This window comes from Pristiophorus japonicus, chromosome 16 (assembly GCF_044704955.1).
Source record: "Pristiophorus japonicus isolate sPriJap1 chromosome 16, sPriJap1.hap1, whole genome shotgun sequence".
NCBI classification, from domain to species: domain Eukaryota; kingdom Metazoa; phylum Chordata; class Chondrichthyes; family Pristiophoridae; genus Pristiophorus; species Pristiophorus japonicus.
The window spans coordinates 39,326,837-39,342,900 of NC_091992.1; the positions used below are offsets into that span (position 1 = coordinate 39,326,837).

A 16,064-nucleotide genomic window follows, 5' to 3' on the forward strand; every position below is an offset into this window, starting at 1 on the left:
CTGTCTGCCAACCAGTTCTCTATCCACGTCAGTACATTACCCCCAATACCATGTGCTTTAATTTTGCACACCAATCTCTTGTGTGGGACCTTGTCAAAAGCCTTTTGAAAGTCCAAATACACCACATCCACTGGTTCTCCCTTGTCCACTCTACCAGTTACAACCTAAAAAAACTCTAGAAGATTTATCAAGCATCCTCGTAAATGTCCTCTGCACCCTCTCTAATGCAATCACATCTTTCCTGTAATGTAGTGATCAGAACTGCACGCTTGCTGTGGCCTAACTAGTGCTTTATACAGTTCCAGCATAACTTCCCTGCTCTTATATTCTATGCCTCAGATAATCAAGGAAAGTATCCTTTATGCCTTCTTACCCACCTTATCTACTTGTCCTGTTACCTGGGGGTCACAGGGTGGTTATTCTGTCAAAAGAATGTAAAACCCACAAGGAATTCTTGTCTCTGCTGCTGTCAACTGTGTGAAGATCAGATTGTCCACACATGAAAATGCTGTCAATGGCACAATATTGCATACAGCCATACATTTCAGTAAGGTCGTTAGTTTCTGGCTAGAGTTTAGAGAAGTATCCCTCAGCTGCCATCTGTGTTAATTTAACATTTATTGATCTGATTGGCTGAATACTGCATTTTCAAAGCCAATAAAAATGATGCATTTTAGCAGTGAATAAAGAGTGTGCAGGATTTGAAGAAACGCTTCATAATAGAGCATATTTGGAGTTTGAGACACAAATTCAGAGGAACAGTGTATCATAGTGGTAGTGATAAAATAGAGGCTGCTCTCATTGTGGGCTATGGGGAGAGAATGCCTCGCCACCTGTCCCCCACCCTTGCCCTCTCCTGCTGTCCCCCACCCTCGCCCTCTCCTCCACCCTCACCGCCTGTCCCTCGCCCTCACTGCCTGTCCCCTGCCCTCGCCGCCTGACTCCGCCTCGCTGCCTGTCCCCCACCCTCGCTGCCTGTCCCCCACCCTCTCCTCCTGTCCCCCGCCCTCTCCTCCTGTCCCCCGCCCTCTCCACCTGTCCCCCACCCTCACCACCTGTCCCCCACCCTCGCCGCATGTCCCCCGCTCTCTCCCTCGCCGCCTGTCCCTCGCCCTTGCCACCTGTCCCTTGCCCTCGCCGCTTGACTCCGCCCTCGCTGCCTGTCCCCTGCCCCCGCCCTCGCCGCCTGTCCCCCGCCCTCGCCCTCACCGCCTGTCCCCCGCCCTCGCCCTCACCGCCTGTCCCCCGCCCTCGCCGCCTGCCCCCAACCTCGCCACCTGCCCCCCGTCCTCGCCCTCGCCGCCTGCCCACCGCCCTCGCCGCCTGCCCCCTGTCCTCGCCCTCTCCGCCTGCCCACCGCCTGTTCCCCACCCTCGCTGCCTGCCCCCCAACCTCGCCGCCTACCCCCCGCCTTCACCGCCTGTTCCCCACCCTCGCCGCCTGCCCCCCACCTTCGCCGCCTACTCACCGCCCGTTTCCCACCCTCGCTGCCTCTCCCCCTTCCCTTGTTCACACTTGCTGGCTCCCCCACCCTTGCTCATATTTCCTTGCCCACAGTATCTAATTTTCCCTCGCCAACACTCACTGACTCACTTACACTCACACATCATCATGTCTACACTTGCCCTTGCCGTCCCTCCCTTACTCATATGCCGTCTCTTGCTCACTCATCCTCAACAACACACATTCATGCATGCCCACAGTAACACATGTACCCTGGTCCACACTCATTCACATGCCCTCGACCATACTCATTCATCCAGTTCTCTCACTCGCCATCACTCTGGCTCACACTCACTCGAGCACCTTCACTCACTCACTTGTACTCACACTCTCCTGTCCATATTACAAAAGACTGTGTGAAGATGGCACCACCTTAACAAGAGAAAAACAAGTTAAATCTGATTATTGTATTGTGTGTCTGTGATGAATGGTGTACGGTATGTCTGTATTAATTAGTATATGGTGTGTTTGTGGTAGATTGGTGCAGGTTCCAGTATATCTGTGGACAATTTGTTATAGGGTGTGGCTGCATTGATTGGTACATTTTCCAGTGTGCCTCTGCTGATTTGGTGCAGGGTGTGTCTCTGCTGATTGGTTCTGGTCCCAGTGTGACTGCTGCGTGATGCAGCTGCAGGTCTTATTATGCAAATTGGTGTAGGTTCCAGTGTGCCAGTGCCAGTGGTTTAGGTCTAACTGAATGTGCTGACTGGTGCAGGTCCCAGTCTGACTGACTTTGCTTGCTGATGCAGGCCCTCCTGATGCTCCACTGGATGTTCAGATAGAAGCAAGCCCCACCCCTGGGATGGTGCTGATCAGTTGGCTGCCAGTGACTATAGATGCTGCGGGGACCTCGAATGGCGTGCGAGTCACTGGATACGCTGTTTTTGCTGATGGGCAGAAGGTAAAACTTCATTTGCATTTCCTGTAAGTAATTCTTACTTTGTCTTTGTGTATGAGTACCTCTGTTAACTCTACCTTCATGCTATCCTGCTTCTGCCTACCATGCTCTAAGTTCCACAATTCTCAGTGCCACTACATATCATACAATGGAAGTCACCATTTGTGGGCAGAGGGGACAGAGGGTTCCTACCCTGGGAATACAGCTCCTCTCCTGCACGGTATGGCATGGTGCACAGTGGCTGAGAACCAGCAAATTCAGTGCTGGGGATGACACAATTTAAGTAAGTATGTGAGCTCAGTTACAAACAGCATCTTGCAGCTGGGTTGTGGAGTGGAATTTTCTTTGTTACTAGTTAAATGGCTGAGAACAAATGATACAATCAAAAGTTGTTCAACTATAGCCAATCTGTGGGCCATTGCAGTTTTCCCCATAGGAACCAACTATTTGGCGAATAAGAATAATGCACACCCATTCACAAATGTTTTTGGCATGGATTATGCCCGTTTCTGCCTCTGCTCCAAATTTCACAATTGCCCCCTTCTGCTCCCAACTGCTTATCTATGGTTGTGTCTATGGATGGCCTCCATTTGTATCACTATAATTTGAAGCAATCCTCCCCAGTATTGAACATTACTCTTCAGATCTGTGTATAGTCTATGCCAATTCTACCTTTAATGCAGTTAATTGAATGTTGCATTTATGAACAGAACGTAAATGTTGTGATGTTGTGTGATAGCAAGCGTGCATACACTCTGCAAACTGTGCTTGCCACTTCAAATAATGTCTCATTAAAAATTTGCAACATAACTCAGTGGCTTTAATTAAATGAACAGTAGGAGAGATTTGATGTAACTTAACCTGAGTTTCTCAGGACTATATGACCTCCTCTGATTTCTTCTCAGGTTATTGAAGTGACATCTCCCACAGCTGGTAGTGTGCTAGTCAGACCCAGCCAGATTCAGCTTCTCCAGATTTCTAAGGAACTCACTGTGCGCACCATGTCTCCTTACGGTGAATCGGCAGACTCCAGCCCCATCAAAATTCCTCAAACACTGTTTACATTTGCTCTGCACTCTATGCCATTACAGACTGCCCCCGAAACATGTGTTCATCCTGACAACAGTCTTCCTGTCAGTAAAGATTTACCCAACCTGAATTTTAAGGATGAATCTGAGGCTCTGCCTGGGATGACCTCTAACAAGGTTCTCAACTGTGAGAGTGCCACAAACTATAACGGAAATGAGCAGGGAAGCTCTCCGTCTGCTTTTAAGATTCCGATTCAGGTGGTTGATGCAACGCCAAATTCAAAGAGTGTCACTTTTGAAGAGCCTGCACCTGTTCAAAGAGAAGTTACCAAAATGAAAGAAAATTTGAAGGTAGGTGGTGCTTGAACTCAGCTATTTTCAGTATACCACACCAAAAATCAGCTACAGTAATAAACCTCCCTGAAACAGCTTATACATTAGGTGGACTTTTATTGCACTGTGTCAGTGGAACACACCAAAATATTATCAATGTTCCATTATACGGAAAAGAAATATTAACAGAGAAGTTAGTTTCAGTTGCCTAATTTGGGGGCAAGGATGATTTTGGCCTGACTGGTCTGGGGAGGCAAGCTTATTTCAGGTTTGCTGGTTTCCAATGTCTGGTTTGGGGAGAGGCTGTCTGATCTGGCAGTGAAGCTGTTTTTGGCTTCCAGGAGCAGGGTGGTTCACCTGGTTCAGAGATTGGCTGATTTCAGTACCAGTTTTCGGAGGCATGCTGGTTTTGGTAACTGGCTTGAGGAGAGGCTGACTTCAGTAAGTGGTTTGGGAGGAGGATTGGTTTCCTACATTTCAACAGGTGACTACATTTCCAAAGTACTTAATTGGCTGTAAAGCACTTTTGGACATCCTGAGGTCGTGAAATGGGGCTATATAATATGCAAGTCTCTCATTTTTTTCAATAACTGGGTTAGTGGGGTTATATCCTCAGTGATTAATATTAAAGCTATTTTCTCTCCATTTGCTTTCCATTGGTGTCTTGGTCTGGTTTCTATGGGTAACCTCAAAGACACTGAGATCCTCGCAACCACCTGTGAAACTCTGGTATTTCATGTAGTTCTGTGACTATTTGGAACATCTAATAAGCCCCAGAAGTAGGTGTCAGCGAAAGCAAACCTAATCGATTGATCATTTTGCAGGATGGTGCTACAGGTTTGTTCAATTGTTGTGAGGAGGACAAAGTTGAGGAACATCCAAAAGAAGACATAGAAGATTTGAAAAATGCTCAAATGAAGAGAGCAATTTGCTCACTTGAGGATTTTCTCATGGACTCTGAGCAGAAGGAAGACCCTGATGTCTGTGATACGTACACTAAAGAAGATTCTGATGTGAACATTCTGGAAAGTGATCCAAAGGACCTGAAAATGGAGACCACCAGAACTATTGAAGCATCAGCCAGCAGCTTTCCACAAGAGTCAGAAGATGATGTTTCCATGAGTAATATTAGGGTGCCGTCTATCGAGGAATTTCTGACGGATTCAGAATTAAATCAAGAAAAAGCACATATTCCAGGGGAGGAGCAGATGATTGAGCAGTGCCAGCTCGCATCTGCAGAGACTCATCAGGTTTGTAAAGAGTGAAATTCATGATCCTCTGGTGGTTTCTTCAAGCATAGAATTACTGTTAAGAAGGTGAAAATCCCAGTTGGATAGAAGTAAATGTCTACTGGGGATGGGTAAAGGTGACCGGAAGCGGGCAGGGGAAGGAATCTGAGCATGACGTTCACGTTCCACATTTCCTTTCGCCTCTGAGACTTGGAGTGATGGGATGAAAACGTCAATAATGTTGGTAAAGTTCCTAGGTTAGTTTGTGACAGTGTCATTCTAGTTTCTAATAGGCTTGGACAAAGAACTGCTGAAACTCAGGTGAAATCAGGCTCTGCCCACCCTCGCCGCTTGTCACTTGCTCTCACGGCGAGGGAGGGCGGGCTGCAGGGAGGGCGGGTGACAGGCGGTGAGGACGGGCTGCAGGCGGTGAGGACGGGCTGCAGGCGGTGAGGACGGGCTGCAGGCGGTGCGGACGGGCTGCAGGCGGTGCGGACGGGCTGCAGGCGGTGAGGACGGGCTGCAGGCGGTGAGGACGGGCTGCAGGCGGTGAGGGCGGGCTGCAGGCGGTGAGGACGGGCTGCAGGCGGTGAGGGCGGGCTGCAGGCGGTGAGGACGGGCTGCAGGCGGTGCGGACAGGCTGCAGGCGGTGCGAGCGGGATGCAGGCGGTGAGGATTGTCACAGATTATTATGAAACAGATTGAGTGGTATTGTTAAAGCAATTCAAATTCAGGCCTCTTGCAGTCTTCGCTCTCAAACACAATAAAAATCGTACTGAAGTCAATTACTTTTCCGGAGAAACTTACTGTGAAGCCTGTATTAATCTTTTGCCAGCTGTCCTTCAACCTCAGCTTCTTCTAAAGGTTCCCTAGTCCATCTGCCTATTAAATCTAACTCTTCTTTCTGTGAACTCAGGATTTTCAGTGTGGTGATCTTCTCCTAATTGTCCTTTTCTGGTGCTGGTTGTGTGCTCTTTTTTCCTTTGGATTAAGAGAGAAGATAATGTGACAGGTCTGTTAGTGTCATGGACCCTTTCCCTATATGAGGTTGTGCATGGCAAAAATATGAGGTGAAGGTGCCTTGACCCCTTTAAAATAAGTTTCACTTTAAGCATAGCAGAAGACTTTTGGCAGTCAAAGTGAGTTCAGAGAGGTTTTGAGTAAAGAAAGTGCCATGGGTGTGTGGAAAGGTTGCTCGTTCCCTGATACTTGGGTGCTCAGAGATAATAACAAGAAAAGAGGTGGTTGAAGCTGTGTGAGTGGTAGAGGCTATCTATTAGCATCAGAGCTTTGGCTTACCTTGACCATCCATTTTTTTTCATTGTTGGCAGTTCTTAGGGTGGTGGAGGTTGCACTCTGTCACCTGCACACAGACAGCCTGCACCACTCTCCTATGGGGCCTCCTGTCCTCAGTGCCTAACAGATGGCCCCAGCTAGCTCTCACTTCTACATGCAAAGCCTCCATGGGCACAATGGAAAATCTGGGGGCCCATCCAGCTGTTGACAACCCCAAATGCTGCTGCTCCTTCTCCCATCCTGCTGAGGTGTGATGTTGCTCTTGAACTGGCCACAGTGTTAAGCCAATGAATGGTGACTTTCTAGCCTCCAAACTACCCTGCATGACTAATAAGGGTTCTGGTAGAAAAGTAAGGCAAGTTAACAGCAGTTTCACATTGGCAGGTGTTGGGACAATCCCATCACAAATTTGGCAACAGAAGGAAAATTTAGGTCTGGATGTCTGAAATCATGCCACAGAATTTCCCCTTTTCTGTCACTGAGTTGCGACGTTGTGGTGAAAGGGAGCTGAATGTAGTAAGTGTTAAGTTGCGGTTGCCTGGAGCTGAGCACCAGGCACACTGCTTCTCACTGAATTTCCTACCTCCTTGCTGAACGCACAGCACACTCACTCACTCTGCACCAAATGCTTTGCTACTTGCCACATTTTGTGCACTGGCTTTTTCTTTTTTTCTTTTCACCTCCAGCAGATGGATAAAGCCAAGAATCATGAGAACGAGGATTACCCCCTAGAGAGCAGTCGAGGCTCAGACCTCTCAGACATCATGGAGGAGGATGAAGAAGAGCTGGGATCAGACACACAGACGAATGAAGAAGGACAGCAACAAGACTGCGATTTGACCAGGGAGAGCTCACTAAAGGTAATGATCTCAAGCATCTATCTGGATATGTCCATTCTGAGTTTACAGCTACTAAGAGAAGACCTGAGCAAAGAGATCTCAGACTGAGGTTTGTAATTTGTTTTCTTTCTGATTAACACATTGTTACGAGTGTTTCTCTATCTTCCACTTCCTGACTTCTCTCCGAAGGGCAGAGGTGGGTCAGTCCCAGTGCACACGAGAAACAATCCACCTTCAGTAACTGGGACTTGGATCAAAATGAATAGAATCAATTTTATTTTATCAATACATTTTTGTGAGGCATCTGCAACAGGGTAGACTCATCCTTGCCTGACCTAAGTAAAAGGCAATGGTGGCCCTCACTCAACACTCTTAAAAAATGTTTTTTAAATCTCATGGCCACACATAGAAGGATGTTTTTTAGTTACTACATTTTCAAAATTGCCATAATATTTACTGCCCCGCATAGAGCCGGCCCCTCCCCGCACAGCGCCTGCCCCTCCCCGCACAGTCCCTGCCCCTCCCCGCACAGCCCCTGCCCCTCCCCGCACAGCCCCTGCCCCTCCCCGCACAGCCCCTGCCCCTCCCCGCACAGCGCCTGTCCCTCCCCGCACAGCCCCTGCCGCTCCCCGCACAGCGCCTGCCGCTCCCCGCACAGCGCCTGCCGCTCCCCGCACAGCCCCTGCCCCTCCCCGCACAGCGCCTGCCCCTCCCCGCACAGCCCCTGCCCCTCCCCGCACAGCCCCTGCCCCTCCCTGCACAGCCCCTGCCCCTCCGCGCACAGCGCCTGCCCCACAGCTCTGGTGATAATTGTAATGCTTCCCAGAGCAGGGAAGTGAAAAGCTTCTTCCTGTCGCTAGCGGATTGGAAGCGCAGTCTGTTCCAGGTTTGTAGCCTGAGCCGAAGCGAAACTGGCATTTGCTGATCCCACAGACTGAACTTGTAGGTTTGTAAGCTGCAGGCTGGGCGTTTGAAGTGTGGGGAAAATGTTCAGTTGCTGATGCCAGGCAACACACCAAACACAGCCTTAGCAAGGTTACCTGGTTTCAAAAGAACGTCCAAGCTCTGAGAACGACACTGTTTTAACTTCACTGCTGCAGGGCTGCCTCCTCAGGACAAGTGTTTGGGATCCATATTTTTGGCTGTCTGTGCCTCCATCACAAGTGTAGATATCGTGCACTTGTTGAAGGGGGGAGTGGGGGGGCAGGGTGAGCAGTAAACCCTATCTTGCATACTCTGGGGAAAAGCTGGGTACCCCATCCTGTGTACAAGGTGATTTATACCAGTGGGTGGGCAGCAGTGAGAAAACTGAACAAGCAGTTAAAGATAATGTTTGTTCAAGAGGGAGTATGATTGTATATTAACAACATGAATAAAGTATATAAAGGGAGAGCAGAGAATATACCAGGGACAGGGCGTGTATGCCAATCATTTGAGAAGCGGCTGCCTGTCCCCACATAATAGGCGGCTGCTTTTTCTTATACATTTCAAGAACTTTTGTGTGTTGTTGATAGAATCACAAATATCGAGTGTTTAAAACCAACAATCTGACTGAGGTCCTTGTAGGGTGACACCGTAAACAGATGTGTCAGATGTTCCAACTCAGTGGGTCATTGGGCTCTCCAAAAAGACAGTTTAATAAATATATAAAATGATTTAGCATACTGCCTCAATTGCTAAATTCTTACCTTATGTGCTACGGAGTTGCACAAGAAAGTTCCAAGTTCCATTCCCTAGTCTGTGTTGAGTCAGGCCAGTCGATAGAGTCCTTGAGACAGGGAAGGGAACCTCAGCCTCATTCTAAGGACTCCTGCTGGGAAGTATCAACATCGGATGAGGCTTTCCTGTGATGCTTTTAATTGATCAAGTAGCCCATCAACACTCTGCCGGTTCACAGGTGAAGAATGGCTTGTGTACTGGAGAGTTGCCATACCCCAACATGAATCAGCACCTTCAGGAAAGGAAGGGGAAGGAAGAAACTTGTTCTAACCTGGATTGATGGTGGAGCAGGAATTCGACCCCAGCCTTAACCATATGGTCGGCATGTTACAGCTCCCCATCAGTTCCATTAGTGCAGCAAATATGCAGGGAGGCAGGAGCAGTTCCATAAGGAGACCAATTTGAGAACAGGTTGAATGTGAAATGGTGCATTATTCCAGATGCATACACATGTTATGATACTCCAGCTTGAGAAAACCCAATAGTAAATTGTAAATTTCAATTTTGTGACTGGTCAATAAAAAATAGGATGCATCTATTTGTACGAACTAAAATGCAGCCGTTTCTCTGATTGGCTCTCCAGACCAAATGCTCATTGGTCCCCTTGGAGGATAAGCCACACCCTGAAGTTCCTCTGGAATGTGTAACTGGAACCACCCAGCCCAAGTTCTGAGTGAATTTCCAATTTGTAATTCGATCCATTTTGACTTCAGAAGCCACAGAGGATAGATCGCCCCAAAACCCACCAAGTTCCAAGCGAAGTCCATTACCCTAGCATAAGTGCATCCCATTCCAGCTGAAGACCCTTACCCAAGCGCAAGACCTTACCACCCCCCATAGATGAGGCATTGTGTGCAGATTGTTAACATGTTTATTGGGTATGAAGTGAATAGGGGGTAGGAAGAATGTAATCCATCTTCTCTGAGTTCCCTCTCTCCACTCCAATTACCCCCACCCCTAACCTGTGTCTCCCTCTACCCCTGCACCCCCAGGCTCTTTCTCTCTCTCCCCGTCCCCACACCAAGCTCTCTTCCCCGCCACCCCAAGCACTCTTCCCCCCACGCTCCCCCCAGGTTCTCTCTCTCTCCCCCCCTGCCCCAAGCTCTCCCCTCCCCGCCCACCCCCAAGATCCCTCCCCCCCCACCCCCAAGATCCCTCCCCCCCCAAGCTCTCTCTCTCCCCCCCAAGCTCTCTCTCCCCCCCCAAGCTCTCTCTCCCCCCCCCCAACTCTCTCCCCCCCCAACTCTCTCCCCCCCAACTCTCTCCCCCCCCAACTCTCTCCCCCCCCCAAGCTCTCTCTCCCCCCCCCCCCTCAAGCTCTCTCCCCCCCCCCCCAAGCTCTCTCTCCCCCCCCCCCAAGCTCTCTCTCCCCCCCCAAGCTCTCTCTCCCCCCCCCAAGCTCTCTCTCCCCCCCCCCAAGCTCTCTCCCCCCCCCCAAGCTCTCTCTCCCCCCCCCCCCCAGTGCTCTCTTCCCCCCCCAGTGCTCTCTTCCCCCCCCAGTGCTCTCTTCCCCCCCCAGTGCTCTCTTCCCCCCCCCCCAGTGCTCTCTTCCCCCTCCCAGTGCTCTCTTCCCCCTCCCAGTGCTCACTTCCCCCCCCCCAGTGCTCTCTTCCCCCCCCAGTGCTCTCTTCCCCCACCCAGTGCTCTCTTTCCCCCCCCCCCAGCGCTCTCTTTCCCCCCCCCAAGTGCTCCCTTCGCCCCGCCCCCAGCTCTCTTCACCCCCCCAAGCTCTCTTTGCGCCCCCCCCAAAGTTCTCTCTCCCTCCCCCCCCCCAAGCTCTCTCTCTCCGTCCCCCCCCACAAGCTCTCACTCTCCCCCCTCCCCCAAGCTCCCTCTCTCTCTCTGCCTTCCCGCCAAGTTCTCTCTCACCACTTCTCATCTCCCCGCCTGCCGCCCGCGCTCCCCGGCGATGTGGGAGGCTTGGGGCCCGCTCGGCGATGTGGGAGGCTCGACGGGTGCGTTCGGCTGCACAGTGGAGGCAACGTCAGGAGACGCATGCACAGAAGGAAGACTTAGTACAAGTCGTTACTTCTTAAAAAATAACTCTAAGGAAGCAAGATAGCAGCTGTAACCAACCAGTACTGAGCTCCTAGCTCTACAAAATGGTCATCATGAGACCACCTTTTCCCAGGAAGTCATTTCATTTTGGCAGTGGGAGTTGGTCTTTCTTGATTCCTTGCATGTCTAGAAACATTGTTGGCATGAAGTAGCAAAATGTTAACAGACCCTGAAGGCCAGCGATGGCAGAGGGAGAAGTAGTACACTATTGGGTCCATACACCACTTGTGTAATATGAATTGGATTGATTCTCTTTATAAATGCACATTTGATGCAATAGTCACTGACTGGAGCCTATGGGGCCGAAATTCAGCCCCGCCGGAAACCTGGCGTACCTATTGCTTTCAAAGTGTTTTTACTGCCGTCTCGGATAAGGTCGCCTCTTTTGCGAAATTCAGCACTTGGGTTTTTTTAAGCAGCCAGGAAGTCCATCATAATGGGGGTGGAAGTGCGCCGGTAAGTGCTGGTGATGGGCGGAAGTGGAGGCGGGACGGATTCTCCGCCGATGTCTGCGTCACTACGTATCTCCCCTCCTTTAAAGGGGAGAGAATCGGCAATTATTGAGATTCGACCACTGGGCCACCAGAGAGGGTTTCGGCCGGGTCAGTGGCCTGGCACCCAAGAGTGGGTGCCAGGCTGCCTGTTGGTGGCCTGGCTGAACCAAGGGACACAATAGTCCGGCTGACATGGAAGTCGGCCGGCAAAAAAAATAAAATGGCGGCCACGGCATTGGGCCCTTGCCTTTAATGGCCGTCGCATCGCCAGGCCCACAGAGAGATTACAAGGTGCACTGACAGAAAGCTGTCGGGTGCACCGCTTGGCGGGTTTAGATTTTTCAGGCTGAATTTCGAGGGAGGTGGGGTGTCCCGGCAATGCACGCACTGATGAAACACTCACGGCCGCTCGGCGGCGGTGGGGCGGAAATGGGGACCGCCAGAAAAAACTCCCTGCTGAATTTGGCTGGGGGTGGCCATTTAACCAGAAGTTAGCGGCCATTCGATTCCTGCACCTTGCCACCGCAATCCAGCGGGAACGGGTCTTACCGGGGAACTGAATTTCGACCCCTATCTATCCATGCATGATACAGGGGATTCGGAGTAACAGTGCAATTGTATTTGTACTTTACTTGCTACCTATGATCATTAATTAATTCAGAAGTGTTAATTGATGTCTTGCAGGAGATGTTTTCAATCAGTTCTATGCAATGAAACCTGTGGTAATGGGTCACTTTCAGCAACTATCATTAGAAATTGCATTCTGAGAATCGCTGCAGGATCTTTTGACCATTTTCCACAGAAAAGATTTGGAACAAGAGTTACTTTAAATATTGTATTTTATAGCATTGTGTATTCATGAAAGTTTGAAAAATGTGGTCAGAAAGAATAGCCAGTTAAAACACTAAGCTTGCTTTGATTTTGTTTGCTCGTGGACTGAAATTAATTAGCTCATCTCAGTAATCAATAAACCCCTCACATGCATTGTGTTGTAAATGTTGGAAGTTAATTAGAAGCATGTTTGCTTGTTCGATCTATTTGAAGGCAGACTGAGCAAACATGTACTGAGTAAAACAAGTCCTTGAAACAAATCATAGGATTACATAGGATATACGGCACAGAAACAGGCCATTCGGCCCAACCAGTCCATGCTGGCATTTCTGCTCCCCTCGAGCCTTTTCCCATCTTTCCTCATCTAAATCTATCAGCATGACCCTCTACTCCCTTCACCCTCATATGCTTGTCTAGCCTCCCCTTAAATGCATCTATACTATTCGCTTCAACCATTCCCTGTGGTAGCAAGTTCCACATTCTCACCATCATCATCATTATCAGAGGCAGTCCCTCAAAATCGAGGAAGACTTGCTTCCACTCTAAAAGCGAGTTCTCAGGTTCAATATGGGAATTACAGTCTCTGTCACAGGTGAGACAGACAGTCGTTGGAGGAAAGGGTGGGAGGGGAATCTGGTTTGCTGCACGCTCCTTCCGCTGCCTGCGTTTGTTTTCTGCATGCTCTTGGCGACGAGACCCGAGGTGCTCAGCACCTTTCCCGGATGCTCTTCCTCCACTTCTCACCACTCTTTGGGTAAAGAAGTTTCTTCTGAATTCCCTATTGGATTTCTTGGTGACTATCTTATATTGATGACCTCTAGTTATGCTGTTCCCCACAATTGGAAACATTCTCTCTGTATCCACTCTATCAAAAAACCTTTCATTATTTTAAAGACCTCTATTAGATCATCCCTCAGTCTTTTTTCAAGAGAAAAGAGACCCAGTCTGTTCATCCTTTCCTGATATGTACACCCTCGCATTTCTGGTATCATCCTTGTAAATCTTCTCTGCACCCTCTCCAGTGCCTCTATATCCTTTTTATAATATGGCGACCAGAACTGTACGCTGTTCTCCCTAAGTGTGGTCTAACCAAGGTTTGATACAGGTTTAGCATAACTTTCCTACTTTTCAATTCTATACCTCTTGAAATAAACCCTAATGTTTGGTTTGCTTTTTTATGGCCTTGTTAACCTGTGTCGCAACTTTTAGTGATTTGTGTAATTGTGCTCAAGATCCCTTTGTTCCTCTACCCCACCTAGACTCACACCCTCCAAATAATAAGTGACCTCCCTATTCTTCCTGCCAAAGTGCATGCAAGGAAGGGATGAGGGAGGGATTCATTAACTGGCGTGTTTCTCTTTAACTTGCACATGAATATATTATGCTTTAAAATATAACATGTAAAGTAACTCTTTTTCCAAATCCTTTCTGTGGAAAACTGGTCAAAAGATTCTGAATGTGACAAGCGCCCATTATTAGCAATTCGATTCACCTTCAGTACCCATCATTAGGAACCAGATTATAGGAATCCCTGACTGCTTCAGGTGACTACGATATCAGGTTTCACTGAGGTGTAAGTTCCAACTTTTTTATTTGAAGCTTTTTCTCACATTGTTATAATTTTGGACCTTGAGCCGCTCTCTGGGTTTCTGTTGCTTTACTGTGCTTTGAGTTGATCTTGTTTCAATTTTCATCTTTCCTTTTTTTTTCTTTCTTTCTCCTTCCCCAATCCCTTCCTTGCATGCACTCAACCACTGTACGTGTTAACCATATCGCAACAGCCTGAGCAATATGAAACTGATAGCGATGAGGAATTTCTGGAGAAAATTCTAGAACTTCCTCTGCAGAAACACTGCAGTAAGAAGCTATTCAGCATTCCTGAGGTAGCAGAGGAGGAGGAGGATGAGGAGGACAAGGAGGCTATCTGTAGCAGCAGCCAGAGTGGTACCAGAAACCAAGAACATGGAGAAAAGGCCTCTGACCACTCCCAGGAGAGAGTGCAATTCGAGGAACAGGATCAACTATTTAAATGTGTGAAAACTAATTCTAAAATCCACAGACAGAGACACCAAGTCTCAAACTTTGATACCAAAAATCAAGAATTGGGAGAGAAACCAATCTCCAACATCAGTCAGGGTAACAGCAAAAATCTAGTGCAGGAGGCCATGGGTTCAAATGTTGCACAGAGTGAGCTGAGAATCAAGGACTGGGAAGAGGGCTTAACATTGGACTATATCTGTGATCAGAACAATAGCCAGGAGCCAGGTGAAAAGCAGCCTCACTACACCAAGACTAACATCAAAAACAAGGAATGGAGTGAAGAGGCGAGTGGCTGTACATACCCTGGTGCCAAGTTTCATAATACATACTCCAAGGGGTATACCAGGTCCCACCGATGGGAAGGGAAGACTTTAGAATGCACACAGGACAGCACCATTGATGACTGTGACTTGGATGCCACTGAATGTATAGAGAAATCATTAAAAGAGGAGAGCCACAGCAATATTTTAGAGCTGAGTGCTGTTGATCCAACATCCACATTACAGATGCAATCTCGGACACGGATTAGGTTTACAGATCCCAAAGAGGTGGATGCAGCAGTAACTGGAAATCCTCATTACAACAGGGGAGACCAGGTGTCACACAAACACCTAGAGATAGATATAGAGTATGGCACTGAGGAGGAAGAAGAAGTGCTGACTCCCAGCTTACACTTCTGCCCACATGTTAGTCATCTGGACCAAATGAGATCAGGTTGGTGGGACAGTGGCCAGACAAACAGAGAAGATGTGAGTGACTGTTCCAGCCAGTGTGAGTCTACCCAGTCAAATGGACAGAGACAGGCCTTTGACAAAGACAATATTTTTCATTCGAGCTCTGGTAGCACCAAATCACCCTGTCATTATAAGAGGAAGGATAAGACTGCTTTCTCCAGGAGCCTGCCAAATTGTGAACGAGAGAGGCTAAAAGGAAAGATTGCGAAGGAGAAAGAGTTGGAGGCTTGGAAGGTGGAGTCTTACGCATTGGGCAGGACAAGGGCAAGGGCAAAGACAGAGCCTGCCGATTCAGCATGTACGAGGGTGTGTGTTTATCTCACTGTTCACCAACTCCATCCTTCCCTTAGTTCTGTTTCTTGTGGCTGTCAGTTTGTTTGACCACCTTGTTTGCTTCCTGTTATGTGTCAGTGATACACATCTCCTTTGTTTTTGGTTGGTAGTGTGAAGCAGTAGTCTATGCTTTCCTAGCATCAATGTCCAGCTGAAATCGAACTAAACTAAAGTTATTGAACCTATCAATCAGAGTTGCAAAAATGAGAAACCATTAATTATCCTTTTAGTGTAATTGGATACCAGCATTGGATGCAGTACATTTTTTGCATTTAACAGAATAGGGAGTGGAGCCTCAAGGCATCCATTCATCTTAATATAAATGTTGATGCTAGGAGACCATGGTGAGGATACAAAGCAGTAGTGTCACTAGGATTTCAGCAACATTTAATAGTCGGTTTATGAAATGGCAATCACCGAGCACCACAATTATAGATTCTGCCTGCCAAACCTAGTTCGTATCTGGAGAGAACCTTTTAAGCTGTATAACAGTAGGATGAAGTATTGGTGGTTGCAGGTCTGTCACTGGCGATGGGAGCAATTTGAGGGGTGAATTAAGAATGCCACTTTAAGATGTGTATTGGCGAAAGTGGAATTTTGACGCCAGTGTTGCGACCAATTCATTAAACCAACCTAGTGACAACACTGCTAGTGTTTGTTTTAGTGATTGTGAGTTCAGTGATCCTATAATTTGTGGTTTGGGTTCAATGTAGTTGATGAAGTAACAAA

General features: G+C 48.3%; 1 protein-coding gene across 4 annotated transcripts in view; it reads left to right on the forward strand.

The window, feature by feature from the left end:
- LOC139226454 (RIMS-binding protein 2-like) overlaps positions 1-16,064 on the forward strand; it is a 267,359-nt gene that overhangs the window by 196,557 nt on the left and 54,738 nt on the right. For 3 of the 4 annotated variants that reach the window (XM_070857232.1, XM_070857233.1, XM_070857235.1), the window contains 5 exons: positions 2,253-2,404; positions 3,307-3,780; positions 4,587-5,012; positions 6,974-7,147; positions 14,010-15,308. In XM_070857232.1, coding sequence (XP_070713333.1) covers positions 2,253-2,404; positions 3,307-3,780; positions 4,587-5,012; positions 6,974-7,147; positions 14,010-15,308 — 2,525 coding nt within the window. The remainder of the gene's footprint in view (positions 1-2,252; positions 2,405-3,306; positions 3,781-4,586; positions 5,013-6,973; positions 7,148-14,009; positions 15,309-16,064) is intronic. The other variant, XM_070857234.1, reaches the window with a different exon arrangement.